General features: G+C 34.4%; 1 protein-coding gene across 1 annotated transcript in view; it reads left to right on the top strand.

The window, feature by feature from the left end:
• Positions 1-26353, top strand: part of TMPRSS15 (transmembrane serine protease 15) — a 159430-nt gene that overhangs the window by 4544 nt on the left and 128533 nt on the right. Inside the window, exons 4-7 of the mRNA XM_058296480.1 lie at positions 11529-11680; positions 14445-14489; positions 17791-17826; positions 25620-25751. Of these exons, the coding sequence (XP_058152463.1) occupies positions 11529-11680; positions 14445-14489; positions 17791-17826; positions 25620-25751 (365 nt within the window). The remainder of the gene's footprint in view (positions 1-11528; positions 11681-14444; positions 14490-17790; positions 17827-25619; positions 25752-26353) is intronic.

Genomic DNA, 26353 nt, shown 5'->3' with positions numbered 1-26353 from the left:
ATAATCAGGCATCACGAGAAACTATAAAAAGTCCCATATTTACTATATGTTGCTCACTTTTCTCGAAGAAACATTGTTAGTTTCAAAAAAGTTAAGCTTTCTCCACTCTATTGTGAAAAGAAAATCGAAGGGATAGATGAACTAAAGGTGTTTATGGTATGCCAATTACTTTAGTACCATTAGCAAAATGAAGTCACAGTACTAACAAGAGTATCACAAGTAATTTTCAATTTGATCTTCCGATTACTAATTCTCTCTAGAGATTTATGTGTTTTTTTAAATTGTCAACCTGTGGTTAAGAGAGGTTAGGCAAATTTTCTAATGTCTTGCTTCTAATAACAATGTCTATCTAAAAAGACCATGCTCTTTCCACTACTAATTTCCCTATAAAATCTTACTAAAGTCAAGGAGTAGAGAGCACTGAAGGTTAAGCCTAGAGTCACAGATTCAGGAATTAGTGTTTAGTATGTGTGGGAGTTACTACCCTCTCCTTTCTGGAAGTCTTGTGTTCTTTCCCTAACCTGCCTAAAGCATCTTCAAGGGCAATTCCCATTATTTAGTCTTTACCTTTCTTTGCTTCCCACCATCATTTTTAACCCTGTGTCGATTTAAACATTTTATGGGAAAACTTTCATCAGAATCTACACTCAAGGTAAGGTGAAAAATACCTAATTTTATAACTCTTTTTTTTGTAAAATTTATCTTTTTCAATGATTACACATGTCTTAGTCTTCTCTGTATCATCATCGCTACTTGCTGGGACTAGCATATAGTAAATATGCAATAAATAGGAGTGGAATGCACTAAATGAATTGAAAAATAACCTTTTAATAATCCACGACTGTATTGAAGTTATGATGGTCTATTTAGCAGTATGTGAGGGTTTTATCAAGCATTAAGATTGTAATCCTGTTTGACTTTGGTATGAAGTAATACTTTATTCACAAAGACCTCATTATTGATTAATCAAATCTAGAGGCAAGTTGAAAGATGAAGTAGAGGGTCTAGAGTGACTACACACATTTGATATGGTTTATAGCCATACCAACCATGTGAAAGTGTTTGTAGATGTGTGTGATTATGAGAATGCCGTAAAGACTTGATAGTCTTTGTTTTCTTAGAATGAATATTAAGACTATTTATCTTTTCATTTTGCTTTGCGATGAAGATCACACTTTGTTGTCTTCTTTGTTGCTTCAGAGGCTTTGTGAAAATCAGCTCTTTGAATGTGATATGATAGAAACTGAATTACATTGTAGTTTCTGTAATCTTCAAAAAGCAGTATATCTCTTTTCTCTCAAAATCATCCTCAGCTCAGAATATAGATCCTTAAAATTCTATAAAACATATAACATGCTTTTAAAGAGAACACAGAATACAAAGTTAAAACTGTCTTATAGTGGAATAAAACTGAAGACAAAAAAAAAGAAAAGTTTCTTCAGCACTTTACACAAGAAGAGAGAAGAACCGTCACAAAGATGAGAGTAATGATAGGTTCTTTAAAAAAAATAGGCAAAACATACATTAAAATGGCTTTGGAAACTAAAGCAAATATTTTTGTCCTCTCAACATAGGGTTAAATAAATGTTCAGTTAGTCATCCATTCACTGTCTCACTTATTTATTCAACAGATATTAATATGACTTACTTGGACCCAGGTGATTAACTAGGCTCTGAGAAAGCATACATTACAGAGAGAGTGAGTCACTGTTATTAAGGCGCTCACTCAACCACCATCATTAGGGCATTTGCTCCTGTGTTAAGACTGTTGATGTACTTAGGATTGTTTTTTAGATAGGCTATTAGGTTTTAAATTGCCTACCTGCAAAGTGTACCTTAGCGTTAAGTGCTTAACATATAAGCCATTAATAATGTTACTTTATCATGAACCTGTGAAAGTGAAGGTCTAAACTCCCTGCTATGAGAAACTTAAAATCTTGTTGGCGAGATATAACAAGCTAAGAAATGCTAAACCAGGCAATATACGGCAAGTTGAACATACGATTTGCATAATAAGAGTGCAAGAGAGGAAAAGATTTAAAATCTTGGAACTTAGTTGCAAGAGACTTTAATAATGATAGAGTCTAGCCTTTGCTTGTATACTTTGGACTGCAATGCTTGCAACTTCAGAAGAAAGTTAACTCTAGTCTAAAGAGAAATAATATTTTCACTGCTTAAAATGGATCTTCTCATAAATGGATTTCTAATGAAAATAAATTCATTTTAAATGTTGTTATGGATATCCTACAAATTGAATATTATATATTGAATAATCCTTGTTATCTCTGTGTTTTGTGTATTGCTTTTTAACTGTAGTTGCTTGAAAATGCTTCCTTATTCTCAATCAAGTCTTCATGTCTTTGGTTTTCACCTGCTGATCCTAGTTGTAGTTATTAGTTTGTATAGAGTAAATGCATCTCCATCTTCATATTTCAGTGTTTAAAATGCCTGAAGTCTATTCTTAGTAGTAACATCCAAAATGCAGTTTCAGAACCTCTCACTGCCCAAGTTTTGATGTCTTTTGTCCTTCCTTTCTTTTTTCCCCATTTGCCTCTGCACCAGTTCTACCACGTTACATGTATTCCCTCAAATGCATCCCTCTTTCTTTTTTATACTTACTCATTGCCCCAACTTCCAGTTCTTCCCTTATTACACAATGAATCTATTCTTACACTCTGTTAAGAACTGGTCCGTGTCACCTCCTCTAAGGAGATTTAACTGACACTGTAGTCTGTGCTGGGTACTTCTGTTTGCTTAGCACCTTGTCCTATATATACAGTAACCATTCTCAAAATGTATTGTAATTATCAGCTTATCTGACCCCTAACTAAACTATGCACTCCCTAAGGACAGAGAATATGATCTTGATATCTGTGTATTGAGAATTTAGATAATGCCTGGCTCAGAATATGTGCTTATAAAAGCCTAGCAAATGAATTACCCACTTATTTAGTATCCTTTCTTTATACATTGATTGCATTATCAGGAGTTAGCATGTATTTCTTTAATCCTCCTCCTACAGACATAAAAGTAAATATATGCTCACTGTGGCTTTAACTTTCTGTTAGAATAGTATGCTAATAAAAAGATTCTAAAATAATCCTTTGGATGAACAGGAATATCCATGTATTAAAGAGTTGCTGGGATTGGAAGGGTGGACGATGGAAGGTTTTGTGGAAGATGTTGAACATAATCTAGGAAGCATGGTAATGTACTACCTGAGTAAAAAAAAACTGAAAGATATTTCTGGTAAAGGGAGAAGAATTAGCATGGTACATTGACCCAATGATCTGACTAGAGTTGAGTGTTCAGTAAGAAGCATCAGGAAGTCAGAATGCTGAAGGTCTGGTTAGGAGCCAGCTATTTAACCTGAGTCAAACAGGAGCCACAGGGGACTGCTGGTCATTGGAGCACCACAATGAACATGACTCCGAAGAAATGTTACTCTAATATCTTGAATCAGGAACAATTTCATCAGAAAGTCTGGATCAAGGAGACTTGATATATGAGCTTCCCAAGGGTTCTGACATTAGTAAAAGAATCTTTAGTTCCTAGTGAGGAAATAGAGATTAGAGGGTTAGGTCAAAGGCAAAGTGATCATGTTTAGAAAAATAATAACAGAAGGACAAATGGAGATTACTTAATTACCAGAAAGAAATGCAGGACCTTGTCATTTCCCAAAGCAAAAAAAAAAAACAAACAAAAACTAATATTTTCTTAAATTGAAGTCACAGTGGGAAAAAAAGTTAATTGAAAAAAAATTGAGTTTAAAAATCCTAAGTTATTTCTTTTTATTCATTCTCTTTCATCTATTATCTATTTATCTGTACTATTCCTCTCATCACATATTTTTGACATATTAACCACAGAAGTCTGTCATATACCTTTCTATTCTCTTCATTCCTAACTATGATCCAGAAGCGTCTGCCCTTGTCTTCCAGAGATTATTATCTCTGATAGTCTATTTCATTTGTCCCATACCAGGATTGGAAGACATGTGGACCATCAAGGTAGGTAGCTTTTCTGTCTAAGAGGGTTATTTTTTAATATTTATTCACTGAGGGCAAAACACTCCACTCAGTGCAAACATATGAAGCACAGGATAGTTTTGTTATGGAGATGCTTTGTGCTTACATATTTACAAATTACTGAATAATTTTATTTTTACTAGATCTGGAAAATCTAGACCAAGTGGGCTATCATTTTTATTTTTGTTTGTTAGTTTTGATATTTGACAAGTAATCTTTTATTTCTCTAACTGGTAAAGTCACTATACAGGCATATTTCATTTTAGTGCACTTTGGTTTACTGTGCTTTGCAGATATGGGTTGTTTTTTTTTTTTTTTTTTACAAATGAAGGTTTGTGGAAACCCTATATCAAGGAAGTCTATCCATGTAATTTTCCCATCAGCATATGCTCACTTTGTGTCTTTGTGTCACATTTTGGTAATTCTAGTGATAATGTTAAACTTTTTCATTATTATTATATTTCTTATGATGATCTATGATCTTTAATGTTACTATTGTGATTGCTTCAATGAGTCACGAATCATGTCCTTATAAGATGGTGAACTTAATCAAGAAAGTTGTATGTGTTCTGACTGCTTCATTGACTGGCCATTCCTCCATCTCCCTTCCTCTCCTCAGAATTCCCAATTCTATGGGACCTAACAATATTGAGGTTAGGCCAATCAATAAACCTTCAAAACCTACAGTGGTCTCTAAGTATTCGAGTGAAAAGAAGTCACACTTCTCTCACTTTAGATCAAAAGTTAAAAGTGATTAAGCTTAATGAGGAAGGCATATCAAATGTCAAGATAGACTGAAAGCTTGTTAGTAAATGCATAGGAAAAGTTCTTGAAGGAAATTAAGAGTGTTACTCCAATGAGCACATGAATGATAAGGAAGCGAAGCAGCTTTTTTGCTGATGTGGGGAAAGTTTCAGTGGTCTGGATAGATCAAACCAGCCATGACATTCCCTTAATCTACAGAAAGTCCCTGAATCTCATAAATTCTGTGTAGGTTGAGAGAGGTGAGGCGGTTTCAGAAGAAAAGTTTGAAGCTAGCAAGGGTTGGTTCATGAGGTTTGAGGAAAGAAGCTATCTTTGTAACATGAAAGTGAGGGTGAAGCAACAAAAGCTGATGTAGAAACTGAGAAGTTATCCAGAAGATCTAGCTAAGATCATCAATGAAGATGACTACACCAAACAACAGATTTTCAATGTGGATGAAACAGCCTTCAATTAAAAGAAGATGCCATCTAGGACTGGAAAAGAGAAGTCAATGCCTAGGTTCAAAGTTTCAAAGGACAGGCTGAATTTCTTGTTAGGGGCTCAGGCAGCTGGTGACTTTAAGCTGAATTGAATGCTAATTTACCATTCTGAAAATCCTAGGGCCCTTAAGAATTATGCTAAGGGCAGCGGATTTGGCCCAACAGTTAGGGTATCCACCTACCACATGGGAGGTCCACAGTTCAAACCCTAGGCCTCCTGACCCATGTGGAGAACTGGCCCATGCACAGTGCTGATGCGCGCAAGGAGTGCCATGCCACGCAGGGGTGTCCCCCATAGGGGAACCCTACAAGCAAGGAGTGCGCCCCATAAGCAAAGCCACCCAGTGTGAAAAAAGTGCAGCCTGCCCGGTAATGGTGCTGCACACATGGGGTGGTGGGGAACGGGAGAGAAATTAGAAAAAAAAAAAAAGAATTATGCTAAATCTACTCAACCTGTTCTGTACACATGGAACAACAAAGCCTGGATGATATCACATCTGTTTACATCATGGTTTACTGAATATTTTAAGCCCACTGTTGAGACCTCTCAAAATATTACTACTCATTGATAATGCCCCTGGTCACCCAAGAGCTCTGATGGAGATGTACAATGAAAAGAGTGCTGTTTGGTTTTTTTGTTTTTTTTCCTCTCCCCTTCTGCCCCGCCAGGTTGTCTGCTCTCTGTGTCCATTTGCTGTGCGTTCTTCTGTGACCGCTTCTATCCTTATGAGTGGCATGAGGAATCTGTGTTTCTTTTTGTTGCATCATCTTGTTGTGTCAGCTCTCCATGTGTGCAGCACCATTCTTGGGCAAGCTGCACTTTCTTTTGTGCTGGGCAGCTTTCCTTACGGGGCACATTCCCTATGAGGGGGACACCCTTGCATGGCATGACACTCCTTGCACACATCAGCACTGCCCATGGGTCAGCTACACATGGGTCAAGGAGGCCCAGGGTTTAAACCATGAACCTCCCATGTGGTAGGCGGATGCCCTATCCATTGCGCCAAGTCTGCTTCCCAAGAGTGCTGCTTTCATGCTTACTATCACAGCATTCATTCTGCAGCCCTTGATTCAAGGAGTCATTTTGACTTTAGAGACTTATGATTTAAGAAATAAATTCTGTAAGGCTATTGCTGCCATAGACAGTGATTCCTCTGATGGATCTGGACAAAGTTAATTGAAAACCTTTGGAGGATTCACCATTCTAGATGCCATTAAGCACAATTGTAATTCATGGGGGGAGGTAAAAATATCAACATTAACATGAGTTTGGGAAAAGTTGATTCCAATCGTCATGGATGGATATGGTAGAAACAGTAGATACAGTAGAAATAACAAGAGAAATAGAATTAGAAGTGGAGCCTGAAGATGTGATTGAATTGCTATAATCTCATGATAAAATTTTAACAGACATATAGTTGTTTCTTATGAATGAGTAAAAAAAGTGACTTCTTGAGAGGCAATCAACTCCTGGTGAAGATCCTGTGACCACTGTTGAAATGACAGCAATGAATTTAGATTATTGTGTAAACTTAGTTGATAAAGCAGTAGCAGAGTATGAATTGACTTCGGTTTTTAAAGAAGTCTTACTGCGGGTAAAATGCTATAAAACAACATCTCACACTCCAGAGAAATCTTTCATGAAGGGAAGAATCAATTGATGTGCAGACTTCGTTGTGTCTTATTTTTAAAAATTTCCAGCTACTCTATCCTTCAGCAACCACCATCCTGATACGTCAACAGCCATCAACATCAAGGCAAGACTTCCACCAACAAAAAGATTTTGATTTGCTGAAGGCTCAGATGATGGAAAGCATTTTTAACCTCTAAAATCTTTTTAATTAAGATATGTACATTTTTAGACATAACATTATGCATGCTTGGACTATAATATAATAGTGTAAACTATTATTAAATTAATAAATAGACTATAGTATAAACTTAACTTTAAATATGCACTATTAAATCAGAAAGCTGGGTCTTGTTCCAACTCACAATATCTCCTAGGTATGCCTTTATTTACTATAAATTATTTGAGCTGAGGAATTATTTCATTTTTCCTTCTTTATAGACACCTAGGAACCAGTATAGTACCTAAACTTTGCTAAATATTTTATAATGATTCTTAAATAATATATTTCATCATTGTAGGAACACTTTTCCCTAGTGGTAACTGAACCACCTTTAAATCAGAAGTGAGTTTTATAAAGGATGCAGTCGAAAGGAATTTCATGAAAACCACTATCAGATAAATCACAGGTCAGTGCTTTGGGAAACTGAGAAGACAAGGTTAGGAAAAGGAACCCAGAGGCAGATTAAGAGAGTAAGAAGTAAATATTTAGGTTTACTTAAAGTAATTGCATATCAAAAGCCATACTCTAGTTCTAGGAAAAAATGGCTCACTCATATTAACTTTTAAAATTCTTTTAATTTTAAAATCTGATTGATACAATTAGGTAACAGAAATAACTGACGTCTCGCCTAACAAAATCCATAGCACATGTGAAATATAAGTCTAATATGCACTAAAATATTTTCTTTTTTGTTATTGATTTTAATTAAACTCATAAAACATGCTTGTGTATATGACCAAATAATAACACTCAGAAAACTAAACTTAGTCACTAACCTTTTCTCTAAACTTTTGCAAACTTTAGTCTATGCCAACCCCACCCCCACCTCCCTGCTAAACTGGAACGTGTGCAGACGGACGCATGTGCCTGCCTGTTTGAACCACCCTCTGGCAAGGCTAGTGGCTTGCTTTACTTTGTAAATACAATTTCTGGTATTCTGCCTTGTGAAAAGTGTGTTGACTGAGAACATTTAGCAGCTGATTCTTTTAATAAGGTGTTGTTTACCCTTTGGGACAATATGCAGTTTATTTTGCCCTTTGAGCATAAATGAATCACAAAGTTAGGGAAGGGAAGACTTGTTTACTCAGCGTTTCTGAAGGTTATCAGTATCATTAAGGAAAATAAGAGATAAGAAATGATTTGATTTATTACAGGCAGGGTCTCTGTACAATAGGATTTATCTGTCTTATTTAAAAAAAAAATAGGACTTAGACATTTTGCAGTACTTTAATATGAAAATGGTCCTTTTTTTTTGTCCAAAAGAACAAATCTCATTTACCTTAATAAATAAAATCAATCTCAGAGCAGTGATAGAAACCATTAAAAAAATGTACTGAGATAACAACTTCAGCTTTCTTATTAGGAGAAACACAAATGTTTATTACAGTTTTCCTGATTTCTACCATATATCTCTGTTATCTCAACATTTACACAATATAAGAAAATAAATTTTAAAGCGTTTTAAATTATATCGGTATGTGGATATAAGATAAGTAACTCCTGTCCTTGCAAAGTGTAAATTATTAAACGCGATGCATAATTCACAACTAAAAGAACACATCTTTCATGCAAAGATGTTTTACGCCTGAGGATGAACTAATCCAGTTACTTTCAACTCAGTGAAGCAAACTTCCAGATTTGTGCTTTGTCTAACCTCTTTACTCCCTAATGCAAATAAAATAAAAGCAAGTATTTCCATCAAATGTAACATGTAGAAATTTCATAAACAGAAAACACTGATTTAATCAGAATTAAAATTGTCCTGTGTGCAGCCAAAGATAAGGTAAATGATGTGGGATTGAACAATGGGAAATCAATGGAAAGAGTTCACTCTTATCTTTACTTTAAAACTATATTTAAGACTGTTCATTTAACTATTTAATTTTGGGGTGAGAGTGGTTAGGGAGACATATTGTAAGTGATAAAAAGGAGTGAAAATGTTGGTCAAATCAGATGCTATCCCTCAGAAATATGGAGGAAATATATGTCTCTTCTGCTCCCACAAAATCCAACTACCTATTTTCTCCATTTATTTGGATATAAATTTACAGCAAAAACACAAAATAAAAAGACCTGGCCCTGAATTTAAGGTAAATATGTTTATTCTGCTTCCTGTTGATAAACATTTCATAATAATACTGATCGTGATGGTGCTGGAATGAGGAGATGCAAATAATATACAAACTTATCTGGTAGAAAGAGGTCTTGGGTTCCATATCTTATTGCTGACACTAACAAGTATCACTCTGAGCAAAGTTCCTTATGTAACTCTGAGCCTCAATCTCCTTATCTCTAAAATGAAAATGTTAGACAATATTAGGTGGAAAATTTAGTAATCTCCTTTTCCTGAAGCTTCTGTTTAAGTAAATACAAGACAAAGCCTAAGAGTTGTGTGCCAGTTAGGGTTTGTTCAGACTGCAATTTACAGACCACATAACTAAATGTGTCTTAAACCCTAAGCGTTTATTATATGACATTACAAGAAATCTGGACGCTCTAGCAGAGGTGAGTTTGGTGATAGAACATAATCAAGGATTCATATGCTTTACTTCTTTCACTATACTATCTTCATTGTCAACTTTGGCTGGCCCATGGTCTCCAGATGGATATAGCAGTTCTTGAAATAAAACATAGTCACAATAGCATTCAACAAAGAAGAGTAGAAATCCACCATGAGCCTTTTTAAAATTAAACACGGAAAAATTTTCCAGAAGCTTTCCACCAGTCATTTCCTCAGACCCCACTGGGGATCAGATGCCTGTGGATAAACTGTCATTGACATGACAAGTGGTCAGAGAAATGGTCACCTTTCCTAAAAACTCAGGAAGTTCTTAAAATTAGGTTTCAGACAGCAAGAAAATTTGACAAGTGTGGAAATGTATGTAAAAACAGATTTTGTGACAAAATGTATACTTATCAAGGACACCAAGTTATTGGGGGAACCCTAAATTAAAAAGTTACTAAGAAAATTCCTAGTTTACAATATTTGATAATAGAATTTAAGAAAATAAATGAAAATTCATGCATCATAATATTGTAACTATTTATTAAATTATGGTGAAGTATAAAATTATTATATCGGAATGCCCTGTTCATTTTTTAAGAAAAGAAAAATCACCTACATAGAAAGGAATTACTTCTACTAAACTTTAATAGTGGCACAAATATCAGAAGTAATTAAAAGGAGTATTCCACTGAATGTAGATGCTAATCTACCGTGGTCTTTCAGGAACTTTCTTACCATGTATACAGTCATGGAAGAAAATAAACAGTGTTTATTTTTGGTTCTATCAGGATAGACAGATGAGCATGTAATTCTTTTGGAGTACATGAATTCCTTCAAGAGGATTATTAACTTATAGATTATCATAAGAATACAAATATAATTGTCTAAATTTTGGAACCAGCAAGCATACCATGTAAAATTTTATTCTCCCTGGTTTGTCTCTTAAGGAACCAAGTTTATCCTGAGTACCTAAACTTACAGAGGAGTAGAGGACAAAGAAAATAGTTAAAGAGTTGGTCTCCAAAGGGGTTGTGTATCCTAAAAGGATAGCACAGGGCAAGTAGAAATACATGTTGGAGAGCAAAAATCTCTCAAATTTCACTATTGGACCTACATTTTAGCATTTTCTTGTTTCTTTAAGGTGAAAAAATTCCAATAAAGAAAAAAATTTAAATGCAGTTTACAGGACAAGGGATTAAATAAAGGTGGAAAAAATTAGGGCCATGTGGTTCAACTCCGATGGTTGAAAAATGATGTATGCAAGACAATCTCTGCCCTAGACCATGAACCTGGATTTCCCATGAGTTCCCAATAACTCCAGTATGCACATCTTCTTTATATTTCTTAATATATGTATTTCATATTAAGCAGGATAGAGAAGAACAGGTTAGATGTAGCTTAGTTACTATGAGCTTGTTATCAGGTCTTCATACACTATATCAAATTTTTTTTTCTCTGAAACCAGAGAAACTACTGTTGATTTTTCTCTACTTATAAATTATCCATGAAAAATTTCAAATCTTTCATTTTGTCTAGCAGTAAGTTGAATTCAGAATAAATGCCATGATACGATGTGATTTTTGTTAATTTGACACAGGTCACCCCAGGGAACAGCCTAGCCTGGTAATTACTGTGCTAATGTGGAACTCAATATACTCAGCTTCTAATGTTGGACCTACTTCAATGTCTTTGTATATTTGGTAAAGCATTTGGTCTTTCAATTCCTTTTTCTCCCACCTATGAAATAAAGATAATATTTGACATTACCTTGTACAAGTGTAGTAAGGATTAACAAGGTGATAACTGTAGAAAAGCTTAAAAACACCTTACATGGACTGAGAACAAATCAGTTGAAGAAGACTGACTTTTTCCTCTCATATCATATTTTGCTTTGCAGAAATGGCAGCATTATAGTCATATTTGACCTTTTCTTTGCCCAGTGGGTGTCAGATGAAAATGTTAAAGGAGAACTGATTCAAGGCATTGAAGCAAATAAATCCAGCCAACTGGTCACTTTTCATATTGATTTGAACAGCATCAATATCACAGGTATCTGTGAACATTATTTAATTTCTTTGAATCATTAAGCTATGAAATTAAAATTCTAGCTATATACTAGGGAAGCAGTGGGATCATGCCTGACTCTAGGAACATGTCTTACTGCCCTAGACAATATATTTGCGTGATAAAAGTGAAAGAATGAAAACTCATTTTTGCAGAAAAAAGTATTAGTGAGAAAAAGTTTATAAAAAAAGGACCAAAAAGATTCTAAACATATGGCAGGCATAAATATTTGTGACTCCTATCACATTATTTGCATTGAACAAGCACACCCTGACTTCTAAGGAACTCTAAATAAAAAAGTGAGGGTCATTTATTTTCTGGTATCATCTTAGACAAAATTTGATTACAAATTCAAGCGACAATGTTCAGTCTCTAATTGACATTCTAAAAGAAGGAGGAAGAGGAGGAGTCATCAATGAGTTTGATTCATTCCGATTACTTATTTATAAAATACAAAGTTTTATTTTTAAATGATAAATATATGCATTTTAAGATAAAAATAAACCAAGCAAAAGAGATATAGGACATTGAAAAATAATAATAGGACAATATGTATACCAATGCTCAGATTACTATAAATTTTCCATTCTCATTATCCTCCATTAAATTCAACTCAATGAACATTTACACAATCTGCTTTATTTGGTTGACAATAATAGTAACTTGTTAGGCTCATCCAGTTACACTATTCCCTTATCCACAAAACAGGTCAAATATATTTGGAATGCATAAGTTTTGGATACTAGAAACCTAATCAATTATTAATATTTTTTCATGGAAATTCTATAAATATCCACTCCAAGTGGAATAATGGCAAACTTTGAATAACCTAATGTGGTTCAGATAAAGTCTTCCTGCAGAATGAAATCAGTTCAGTACTAATTTGATTTTAAATCAAAGTCATAAAAACATACAGACGTCTGATTTGTTAAGTTTTGTTTTGTTTTTTTGATGTTGCAATATTAGATATGAAATCTTGGAACTGTATTAGTTTCCTTTCTTTGCAGTTTGGGTTCATTAAGCACAGCTTCTCTTTTGTCAGGTCTCCTGCTTTATAATACCCTGTAGATTCTGCTCACTGAAGAGGTAGCTAGTGTTCCAGTGTGCCTTCTATTGATGGTTTGGGACCTCTCCTGTATAGCTACTGGAGCAGTGACGGTCTTTGATTCAGATGAACTGAAAATGAGCAGACCTATTAATAATCTCTGATTCTCTGCATTGTTTCTGTCCTCCAGAATTACAGTCTTTGGCAAAGAGATAATCTCATATTTCTACTGAAAGTAACTTACTTCTTCACTTGCTTATTCATTCTTTTATGAATAAAAACTTCACATTTCAGACTTAAGAATATTAGATTTTGATTCTTACAATTTCGTGACCGGAAATTTACTTACAGAGAGAAACCATTTTATGAATACTGTAAACATTATTGAATATAGCAAGTAGATTTAGATAATTGTAAATAGTAGTTTCTTCAAACTGTCTGAAAAATAGTATTCATACAATTGCACTATTTCTCAATTTATTTGTATTTCAAATTAAGTTTACATTTCAGAGACTCCTGAGAAGCAATCAACAGAGATCAAATGAAGTATATTACATAAATTTTAATTAAGTGTTTTAATTATTTTTGTTATATTATTAAATAATTTGGCTATTAGTGGGAGAGATAGAACTGCAATTTATAATCCACAACCTTAGAATGAAAACCACAAATACCATAAACTATATCAGAGCATGAACATAATAAACTTCTCAACTAATTGGAGTTAACATTTAACCTTTTGAAATGCATTAGAATGCATTTTGTAAAGATGTGCAAATTTGAGTGTAGGTGTTTAAGTTTAATATTCTTTTGGATTATTGGAAGGTTTCAAATTCATTACTTTTTAAAATTGGTTAATAATTACATAATACTTTTTATATGGTATTTTTATATGGTACACAGCGAAATGAAACTTAGTAAACAATTAAAACTTTATGTTCCTCATAAAAAAATGTATCACTTTCATACACATCATTGGTTATCTTCTTTTTAAATAGGAACCATGTCATTTATGAGACTTCATAAGAACAAGAATGCAAAAATGAAGAAATATTGGCATAAAGAACTTAATTACCAGAACAGAACATACCTTCAGTCTGCTTACCATAAATAGTTTTGAATTACAACAAAGCTAATTAAATGAGGGTTTTCATAAGTTATATTTGGATTTCCTTTTTTATCTTCCATATTATCATATTTTTAAAACTGTTGAACATGCTAAAGACATGAGAAAATAGCCAGTTATTGTTTCATGTGAAAAGCACTTTATACTTAAAAGGGCACATAGTCCCAGTTGATGTTATATGCCAGGATTATTTTGCCATTGACCACTTCCATATATTTCACTGCAAGAAACATTGGTTCTAAATATGTCAAGATCTGATGTCTAAAGCTAAAATAGTTGGCTTAATTATAAATTATTCCAAATACACTATGATGAATTCATAGATATCTTTCATAAAGTTAACAAAATAAGGCAAACTTGTTGCATAGTGAATTGTAAAAAGAGAATGCACAGTTTCTGAAAATTTATCAAATATTCCCAATTCAAGTAATTAATAGGACCATTCAGTAAGAGAGAGAATAAAACAGAAATTCCAAAAGATCAAATGACCTTTAAATGACTATTTAACTCTACTCAATGGTTTGTAATTTATTCATATAATACACCCAATCTTTAAAGAAAATTTTAATTTATTCCAGCATCTTTGGCGAATTCCAGTACTGTCACCCCGACAACAACTTCAGGTCCTTCAGGTCAGTACTTCCGACAGCATTTTTTTAAAAAATTATTTATTTATTTATTTATTTATTTATTTATTTATTTATTTTAAATTACATTTAAAAAAAAATGAGGTCCCATTCAACCCCACCGCCCCCACTCCCCACTCCCCCCACAGCAACACTCTCTCCCATCATCATGACACATCCATTGCACCTGGTAAGTTCATCTCTGAGCATCACTGCACCCCATAGTCAATGGTCCACATCATAGCCCAGACTCTCTCATGTTCCATCCAGTGGGCCCTGGGTGGATCTACAGTGTCCCGTAATTGTCCGCGAAGCACTATCCAGGACAACTCCACGTCCCGAAAACGCCTCCACATCTCATCTCTTCCTCCCGTTCCCCACACCCAGCAGCCCCCATGGCTACCGTTCCCACACCCATTCCACATTTTCTCTGTGGACATTGGATTGGTTGTGTCCATTGCACACCTATGTCAAGTGAGGGCTTAGATTCCACATGGGTACTGGATGCACTCTTCCCGCTTCTAGTTGTAGACACTCTAGGCTCCATGTTGTGGTGGTTGACCTTCTTCAACTCCATGTTAGCTGCGTGGAGTAAGTCCAATAAGTCAAAGTGTAGGAGCTGAAGTCTGTTGAGGCTCTGGGCCTGGGTGTCATATTATCAGTCCAGAGATTCAAATCCCCTACATATATCTTAAACCCAGCACCAACTACAATTCCAATAAAGTAGCATGCAAGTCTTGTGAAAAGAGATCCCCTCTGAGTCCAATTCCATCACGCAGAAACACCAGCTCCAAAGAAGGGCCATCTGTCATGGCAGTGAACCCCTTCTGACAGCATTTTTTTAAATGTGATTTATTGATCATCAATATTGATGACATTAGGAAATCTCTTTATGAGATATTAAATCTTCATATTATAATGTAAGAACCATACTTTTGGTTAATGAGAACATAGCTCATAATATTACAGTTATCATTGCCTCGTTACAAATGACAAGGATATGTATTTGCAATTTAAATTTCAATGTTCTTTCCGTATTTTAGAAATTTATATATGTATCTTACTATATGTATATACATATGTGTGTATTTGTGTGTACGTGTGTACAATCCCTAATCCCAAATCAAATTTGAGACAAAGTCTCAAAGGCATTAGAGACAAAGTCATGAGATTTGTGAGTAAGCCATGAATAAGTGAAAGACAGCGACTTTAAAAGACATTCAAATGATGAATTTCAGATATATTGTACTTTTTGGAAGGAATAATTCAAGACTTAATTTTAACTGTGTATTCTATCTTTTCCTTCATCCCACCTTTCCAATCACATTGGTCACTACTGATCATAAAATTTAGAACTTCATTTTGCCTTATCAAAATCATACCATCATAGAAAAATATGCTTTGGGAAATTACCAAGAATTTTTAGAATTAACCTGAGTTATTAAAATTTTACATTATATTTTTTAATATTACAAACTTTCTTTTTACAGAGGTTTTTACATTACAGAAAAGTTACATCAAATGTATAAGGTATTGCCCTATACCCCCCTCCCACTCCCACATCTTCCCCTATTAATAACATCTTACTATTTTGTGGTACATTTGTTACAATTGATGACTACATACTGAAACATTGCTACTAACCAAGGAATATAGTTTACATTGTGGTTTACACTTAATTCCAATGTCCTTGAAATGCCCTGTACTCTACCTATTATTCCCTCCCTCTTCCCTAAGGACCTCTGGTAACCACTGTCTTTATATCAGTGTTACATGTCATTACCACAATATTAATAGGTTTACTTTGGTCCATGTTTGCATTCCTTCCTTATATTTGTTCATTCTTGTGTCTTGAGGATTTGGGGATGGTAATGCTCGCTTTGTCTCAGATTGAGAGAGGGCTTAGATTCTATGGGGCCAATGGAAAGAACTGTTTTGCTTGCAGTTGTAGATACTCTGTTTTTTGGGATGGGAGTTGTCCATCATCATCATCACTTTGCTAGTTGTCCTGGGCAAATTTAATGAAATGGAGAATACGTGTTGGCCGCAACTCTTCTGAGAGTCAGGGCTCAACTGACATGTGAACAACCCAAACATTTAAGTCTCTGAGAAATATATTTAATGGGTATAGTGCTAATTATAGGCTCAAATAAAAGGAGTAGAACAATCATTTGTAGGGAAATTATAAATGAGTCTAGTTCTGCTACTTTGGGGAAATAGGTTGTCACATATTCCAAGGCAAGGCCTGTCAACAGGCTGCTGATTTCAAGAGATTGTGGGCCTTACCTGTAGTATCTGGAAGGCTTTAGAGCCCTCAGGAGCACCCTTATTTGAGGCTTTGTTCACAGTGGCAGTTAGTGAGATCTGCCTGAGACATACAGAAGTTTAACTGGAATGATCTCCCATTCCATTCTGAAATCACTTAAAAACTCTTTAGTATTACCTGTTGTATAGAAAGTGTTAAAATAGAAGTCAGAAGACTTGAACACTAATCCTGGCTCTGCCACTAACAAGATTGCTGGTCACATACCCACCTCTCTGAAACTCTGCTTCTCATAAGTTGAAAATATTAAAATATTTCCTGGATATTTAAAAAGTCATCTCAAATATCAAATTTATATATGAATACCTTTAAAAGATAAAAAATTTTCTAAAATGATTGTGATATTACTTTGGGTGTTATCTATAATTATCACCATTTTCATAAGATCTGAAAATCTTGCGTTTAAAGTATCTACTTGGTTTAGGTACTGTATTTTACAAATATTAGCTTATTATTTTTCAGAATGATCTGTCTAGAGGCATTAGTTTCATGTAAAAAGAAATAAATTGAGGACTAGTGAACCTAGAATCACACAGCTATTGTGTCAAACTCAAGAATCAAAATGAGTTTCTTCTGATTCCAAAGCCCATGTTCTAAATACATCCCTTAGATGGTTTTCTCTCAGATAATATCATACAAGCCCCATGACATACAAGACTACAGTTGTGATGAAATTTATGTATCCCCACATTTACTTACTGATCATTGAATTGTATTATTCCCTTTATTTAGAAAAATAACTTGTTTGAAAAATGAGTTAAAAATCTAAAAGCCTGCATGCTATAGTAAAATTCAGTAAGTACAGATTTATCCTTGGGTCCATATAAAAATAACATACTCCAAATTTAATAGATACCATTAATACACAGAAACTTAAAAATTCTCAGGTTTAAGAGTAAACAGAAGACACATACACTTAATTCCTAATAATCAGTTTCTTTGTAATAACTATTTTAATGTCTTTTATTTTTACAGATAATCTAACAACCAGCTGTCTTCTGACAACTCCAGGTCAGTTTTAATAATATTATTTCCATCTTTTCAAAAGAGTGTTCACTTATGTTTCATCTCAAGTTTCTGAAAATGCTCTAAGATACCAAATGATTTTATAGATACAAAAACTGAAGCATAGAACATTTTCAGTGTTAGTCTAAAATTTTACTCCATGTAAACAGTGTATGTGAAGCAAATTCCTGGGTTATCTGCCATCAGTCCAATCCTTTGTCAGTTAGAACTGTAGGTACCATCCATTGCTAACAATGCTTGCCAGTGGAATCAGTTTTCTAGGAGGGATGGAGTTTTCATTCCAACTGTTGGAATTTTTTTATTTTCTTGGCATACATGTTAGACATGCTAGCTCCCTCCTGTTAACAACATTTCTTAAACTAGAAACAAAGTAGCCTTGGGTATATTCATTCAGCAATTTTTTTTTATTATGATCTACTGTGGCATGTATCTTTGATGTGCAAATTTCTCTGGATTCTTACTAATTATCCACTGTGCTTCTATTCATTTGCTAGCCACCCAAAATGTTCTCTCTCATCCTGGCTTACTCTTTATGCAGCATGGTCCCGTGGTTTCCCTTATCACTTTGGGTAATCCCAAGCACGGCAATACTGTATAGATCTTCAATTAACTCCCAATAATCATACTGCTGTATTTATGTTCTTAAATTTTACATTAGATTTTAGATGAGGGAACATGTGTTAAACTATAAAAGTCCTCCTTAGTAGACATAATAACTATTGGATATAATGGTTGGAGTGATATTTGAAAAACAAAGCAGTACATAAATTATTAATCAAAATGTTTTATGAAATATAAGCTATCAGCCTCTACAATCCATATGATTCTTTTATGTAGTCAGCCTGCACTTGTATTTAGATTATGTCCATAGAGCAGGACAACTTGTTGAAAATAAAACTGTCATGCAGCACATATTTCCTTCTCCAAATATGGAAAATATATTTCCAGCACTTGAAATTATCTCTCAGTACACTTTGAGAGATTACTTTTTTTTTTTTTGTTTCTTTTTTTTTTTTTTTTTAATTTTTTTATTTTTTATTGACTTTGTAATAATACCACATCAAAAACATATATGTGAGGTCCCACTCAACCCCGCCCCCCCACCCCCCCTCCCCGCCCCCCCAACAACACTCGCTCCCATCACCACGACACATCCACCGGACTTGGCAAGTACATCCCCGGGCACCTCTGCACCCCATACACACCGGTCCACACCATGGCCCACACTCTCCCCCACTCCATCATGTAGGCCCTGTGAGGATTCACAACGTCCGGTGACCACCCCCGAAGCACCGAGAGATTACTTTTAAGGTTGATAATGCCTAATTCTTTTCATCTAAAAAGATACTTAAACAATAATATTTTAATATTTTTGAGATATTTATTCCTGAAAGTCAACAATAAGTACTCATTAGTGCCCTGTTTTCTATTTGTCTGTTTTTTGACTCACTGAGTAATTCATCTAACCTACAATTATTATTGAAGACCTCTTAGGGATACAAAAGACACTAAGAGGAATATGTATAATGACTTAGGAGAAGAAACATTGATGTTAAAGCCAGAAATTGGATTTGAATTAAGTTTTCCCTCTTATATCTTGAATACAAACCTATCAAAAACATTCAGAAGGACCAATCCATGAATGAAATAAGCCTGTCACAAAAGGGCAAATATTGTATGCTTTCACTGTTATGATCTAATTAAAATGAAGCAAATTCATGAAGTTAGAATTTAGAATGTAGGTTACTAGGAAACATATTGGGGTTAGAGAATGGGGAGTTGATGCTTGAACAGAATTTGTATTTATGCTAATATCAAAGGTTTGGAAGGAAACTTTTGGATGTATATATCACTAGAATAATAATTAAAAGATAAAACATAAGACTAAAAAAAAGCATTCAGAAGCAGGTGAACCCCATGACCAGGTTCTTTTCCCAGTCTCTGCTCTTTCCTAAGAGGTAACAAATGAGGAAAGAGAGAACACAGAGAGAACAACCATACTTTCTCTCCTGGAGAGTAGAGCAGTAATCTGCCCTAAATGTAACCTATAGGAATGGGGCCAATAATAGAAATGAGGCCAGTTCACATTTAGCCGTATATTTTCCACCTTATAAGAACCATTGAAATTAAAAATGAAGACCAAAAAGTAATGCAAAATTCTCAATCATAGAAAAGGCATGGGTGAATCCACCCATTAACAAATTCCACCAAATTATTCAGTAAATGATATTTGGCAAGCTGCTTAGTTTCTTTGAACTCTATATTTCTATCTGAAAAACAAAGATTAAAAATGTATCTCTAAAAGGGTGGTCAAGAGAATTTAAAAAAAAAAAGGTAATGCAAAGAGTTCAGTAGCATAAACACAAAAGAGGAACACAACAATTTTTTTAAAAATTTCTTCTCCCTTCCCTCTACTAACTTAGGGAATGGGAAGGACTTTCTTAAAACATTAAAAAAAATAATATTGAAATGATATGATTGTTCTAGGTAATGCTCTTTTTTCCTGCTCATTTAGTTAACAAACAAACAAACAAACTTAAAAAAAAAAAAAAAAAGAACTTTTCCAAACCTTTTCTCTTAATGGAAAAGGTTGAATCACTTTAATCAATCCTCAAAAGATTATTATAAATTAAGTGGCAAATATCATATTCCCTCTTTTACTGAATCCATGCACTACATTGAATCCTCAAATCTTCCTCCCCATTAATTCCTCTCATATGGCAAGATACTATAGATTTATAGAGGGGAACAAGGCAATTAAACTTGGAAACCACAGTTTCCAAGCAGTAATTTATTATGAAGATGCCTTTCATGGATGTTAAGTTTATACTCATTTTTATGTGCCTGGAAGACAGGGTTCGAGAAAAATCAACATATGCATGCATCATATACTTGGCATTAGTGCTATTATAAATTCTGCCAAAGAGAATTTTTGTGTGATAGTGGATACAAAGTCCATGAGGATTATTTTTGATTGTTCAACTGCCTTTGTTGCCAATTATTGTCAACTTTTACTAGCCCATTTGAAACACTAGAGGAGAGATATGGGAACTAAGGTTGCATTATACTGATTGATTTCCTGGCTGCTACAGAGTGCCTAAAGGTGCTTTTTTGGGCAATTGCTCATATGCCTGAAGGCTTTCTAGAGTACAACTTGTTCTAGTCCTTTGTTGCTTACGCTGTAGGTAATGATTGCAGAAAGAAAAGTTTCACGATCACCGGCATTCTCAATCTCATACAAAATGCAATCTTGCTACATTTCTACTGTGCAGAGGATTTGGGTCAGGAAAGAATTGACTGATTTTATGAAGAACATGAAATTGAGCAAGGAGTACCTAAAAATGAATTATGCCCTTCATTTTAATTGCCCCAGGACTGAGACTTTACCTGATACCAAACGTATTGTGACTTTATGTATTTTCCTTTCTCTGCATCAGAGAAACACTTATGTATTGCTAAGCATTCTCATCTAAGTTAAGACATTACTATATGTACAATGTCAGGACAATTAAAGTATCTTTCCATTTTAATTTCATTTGGATTGATCAGCCATAATCTTGCTATACAAACTGAATTTGTCCTTTCAAAGCAAATGTGAATTTCTATTGGGTAATATCTATTTTTCCAAAATAGTGCAATGAAATGAAATTGGTCTAAAAGCAGGAATTCATAGATTCAGATTCTATGTCCACTACTAACTAAGCTAAAATAATATTGTGCTTTTTTTCTTCAAACAGCTTTGGTCACCAAGCACAATTATGCCCATTTAAATGATAGGGAAAATAAAATTTAAGATTGACAAAATATGATTTTCAAATTATTGTCTTTGGTGTAGCATTTCTTAGATCTGGTTTGAAAGGAAAAATAATGGATTTAATATTTTTCCTTCACATTACCTAGCACAGGGACTTCACAAAGAAAGCATAGGAGGTTCTTCACCCCAAATCACTGGGAATTGTTTTGACTTTGGATAAACTTGAAGTAGTCACATTTGAGGGTCTACTAAATCCTTCATAGCACAAATATAAATGGATAAGAAAACTAAAATTTCTAGTTGTAGAATTTCAAATAATACTACTTTATTGATATGTTTTATAATATGGCAAACATTAATATCTTGAAGATGAAATACCATAGAGACATAAAACTGGTGCAGGTCTTTTTATCAGTCAAGTTAATAAAATCTAAAACTCAAACAATTTGATTAGCTTTTAATAACCTAAGCCAATTATTCTCTTCATGCATGCTTTTTAAACTAGAATTCCTTAATACCTTCTCAAAAAATTCCCTTTTGAGAAGTACAGTTTGGTACAGACTTCTCGAAGAAAAAAAGTATATATATATAAGGGCAAAAAATAAGGAATGAAATGGCAAACCAAGAGTCCACAAGTCAAAGAACTCTAGTTTTATAAGATCAGAAGACTACTTTTAAAAACTTATATCTGGGAAGTGGACTTGGCCCAGTGATTAGGGCATCCGTCTACCACATGGGAGGTCCGCGGTTCAAACCCCGGGCCTCCTTGACCCATGTGGAGCTGGCCCACATGCAGTGCTGATGCATGCAAGGAGTGCCGTGCCATGCAAGGGTGTCCCTGCGTGGGGGAGCCACACGTGCAAGGAGTGCACCCCATAAGGAGAGCCGCCCAGTGTGAAAGAAAGTTCAGCCTGCCCAGGAATGGCGGCACACATACGAAGAGCTGACACAACAAGATGCTGCAACAAAAAGAAACACAGATTCCCATGCCACTAACAACAACAGAAGTGGACAAAGATGCAGCAAATAGACACAGAGAACAGACAACCGGGGTGGGGAGGGAGGAGAGAAATAAATAAATAAATAAATCTTTAAAAAAAACCTCATATCTGAACAAGCATCTATAATAGTTAACATTTTAATCAGTGGTTTTGTTGGAAATTGTACTCATCTATGAGTATGGAAGATAAAAGGGAGAGAGAAGACCAAGTAAAAAAACAATTTGATAAAGTCCTAAATCCCAATCCCATTGTATAGTAATTATATTCATATTTTCCATATTAGTTTCAATGTGTTGAACTCTTTCTCCATGGACCATTGTGACTGAAGAAGGTTTATGAAACAGTCTGGGGAGAGTGTATAATCAAAACGAGAGAACCTAATATTTCCACCTTCAGATCAAAATACCTTAAAGTAAACTCATTTTCTAATCCCACCAACTGCTGTTTTTGTAATCCCTATTGTGAGTGATGACCATTGATAAATCAGCTGGTCACCCCAGAAACATAGGTACTGTCTGATGTACCCTGCTCCACTGCTCTGATACTGGTCAATTTAGCTTGGAAAATAGCAGTTGAGTCCATGCCTCAACTCCATTGCCAGAGCCCTCATTCACTTTCACCATTGAACAGCTTCCCAATTGGTATCTTCTTTCTACATGACTCTCCACCTCCTCCCAGAATCATCTTTATGAAATATGTACTGGTCAAATCATACAAATATTTAAAAACATTCAATACCATTGCCTATCAAAAAACAATTCTAGCATTTTACAAAGACAGTGAGATCCCCCATTATCTGGCACCAAGCCCATTCCGGCTATGGTTTCCAAAAGCATCCTACTATCTAGATAAATTAGACTCATCTGTTTTCCAAACATTGGCTTAATTTCTTCACATCATCATGCCTATATTCTATTTACCTTCCTTGTGCATTTCTAAGCATCCTTCAAAGCCTAGTTTATACTGTGAAGATTTCAATCCTTACCGCAGAAGGAAATTGTCTAATCCTTGATACTTCCATAGCATTTTCTTATACTTCTTTTTCTATGTATAATTATGTCCTCCATTAAACTCCAAGCTACATGATTACAGAGGCTCTGCCTTACTCATCCTTTTATCTCTAATCCACAAAATTATTTGGCACAAACAAGTTGACAACAAATGCTGGGGGGTGAATGACATTATTGGGATCAAACGGTCCAAAGTGTTATCACTTACCAATGTGAGTTTGAGGAGATCCTTGTGGAGAAATCAATAGGGACCAGAGAAGGGATCAGAAACTGTAATTTAGTTACCTAAAAACCCAGTAATCCCTTGCAAAAATGTTCCTAATTAAGTATTGCCTTAGTGCATTTATTGACAAAAGCACTGTTATTTTCCCTATTACTTTGAAGGGTCTCAGGAAGAAATTCAGAATTGACTATTACATTTTTAAAACCCAGCAGATGGCAGCGTGGTGCTGGTTCAAGATTAAGAACAATAACAAAAAAATGCTTTTGAGTTTAAGACATCATTGTTATTTTAGTTATACACAAAAATATTCAAATTCTCATGGGACTCTAAATAATTAAAGCATATGCCTCTATCTTGTAGGCATAAAATAATACATATTAACTTTAGAAATGCTTCTAAAGTTTCCCAGTTAATGTCTAGAAATAAAATATGTCTTTTGGTGCATCTCTATACTTATAAATGTGTGGATATGGGGCAGGAAAAGTATAGGATATGCTGAGAGGTGCAGATTGGTCACATCCTGCTCAGAGTATGGCATAGAGCCCTACAGGGTATGTGTTTACATCCTTTTCCCTAAAAATCTCTTTCCCAAGAAGTAAGGCAGACATTGAGTGGAAATAGCCACTGGGCTTCTCCAATGCTCAGTGCAGCAATGCACTCAGAATTTTAAGTGTTTTATTTTACCATAAAATGCCTTTTTAAAAATCAGGTTTGCTTAAGCCACTATATTCTGAAAGAATGAAGGCTCATGGATGAATGGAGAAGCTTTGAGTGGCTACTAGAAGCTGTAGATGATGTAATAAACTTTCCAATAATGGAAGCACATAATACCCTAGGAGGTATAAACATTAGATATGCAATGTCCAAACTATAGTATTGATTAATAAGGTTAAAATGGACTGAATAGAAATTTACATATAATACCTATGAAGATATATGTGATTTTTTCCCAAAGTTTGAAACTCTACATTTTCACATTTTGTCATGAAGACACAATGATCTGAACAAATTCTAGCCTGAATTTTCTCTACATTTTAGGAGTTATCAGAAGGAGGCTAATTTTTTCACGACATGTTTTCAACATTTCTTAGGCCATAATGTCTATTATCTAAAAATAACCTTTTTTCAAACACAAAGTGTAACCCAAACAATTTATTGTTTGGCCCAGTGTACTCTTTGATATTTGTTAGAATACAAATACTAATTTAGTTCATAGAAGACTTTCGTCAAAAGTGGCAAGTTTCTTGAAGTTAATAATAAACTTTTTTACAATAGAAAAGTTAATTAAAATGACAGATTTTTATACACAGTTCTGCATTATCTAGATAAATTTTTCATGGCACAATACATGCTTTTAAATAAAATCCAAAATTATTTTTGGATAATATTTTCTCCCAGGATTTCTGAAAATATTAATCAAATATTTCCAAATAAATCTGAACTTGCCCCTTCCATGTTGCAACCAAAGTAGAATTTCTAAGGGATAATCAATGTCTGGTCTCTGGTAGGCATCTAATCAAGTTTTTTTTTTTTTTATAGGGCATTTACAGAAGTTGGGAAAGTCTGAATTTTTATAATTATTAGGTTTAACTTCTTACTGCTCTTATACCTTCCATTTATATTTTATTACCTGAAAAATATTTCTCCTGGAACATAGAAGTTTATATTTATAGGTGAGGGCATAAATAGCAAAGAGGTACAAAAGAAAGATTCAAGCACAACGTATATACTACCAGTTGAAAATTAAATCTACTCTGTGGAAATCTTATAGCAATCTTTTTTTCTTAAAGGTAATGCCTCAGTAGAGTGCCTCCCTGGTTCAAGACCTTGTGCTGATGCTGTAAAGTGTATAACAATTGATTCGTTTTGTGATGGAGAAATAAACTGTGTAGACGGCTCAGATGAAGACAGTAAAGTTTGTGGTAAGTAATATTCCACATTCCCATTCTCTCTCTGCCTCTCTCCCTTTCTCCCCTTTCCTTCCTTTTCATTCTCCCTCTCTACATGCACACACACACTCACAGAAATCTCCAATATCTAAAACAATTGGAACATAAAATATTCCAATAATCATTTTATAATTTAATGCATAATGTGAAAAAATGCTACTAATCGTTTTCTAAACTTTATTATATAATACTAAATATATTAATCTTGGATAGAATTGTGCTTGATGACATTGGAAAGGATGCTACAAGTGCTGTGATTAATAATGTCAGCCATGAATGGGGAAAAATAGTGGCATATTTTCCACCTCTTCTCTCTGTGAAACTAGTCCAGACTATTATGACTCCATAAGAATACATTTTCACTCTTAAAAGTGGGTTTTTTTTTATATTTTTCAGCATTATCTTATAATATTGATCATTTTTTGTCATTTCAAGGATCCTTAACTTGACAAGCATGGTGCTTTAATTTTGATGGTTGCTTTTATTCCATTCTTAGCAAAGAAGCAATCAAACAGATAAAAAGTGTACTTGAGTTATAGCTCTTTGTGTAATGAAACTGAGTTCTGAATAAGATC

This window comes from Dasypus novemcinctus, chromosome 4, assembly GCF_030445035.2.
Source record: "Dasypus novemcinctus isolate mDasNov1 chromosome 4, mDasNov1.1.hap2, whole genome shotgun sequence".
Lineage (NCBI taxonomy): Eukaryota > Metazoa > Chordata > Mammalia > Cingulata > Dasypodidae > Dasypus > Dasypus novemcinctus.
Note: the sequence above shows the minus strand (reverse complement) of the source record. Positions and strands in the feature narration are given on the sequence as shown.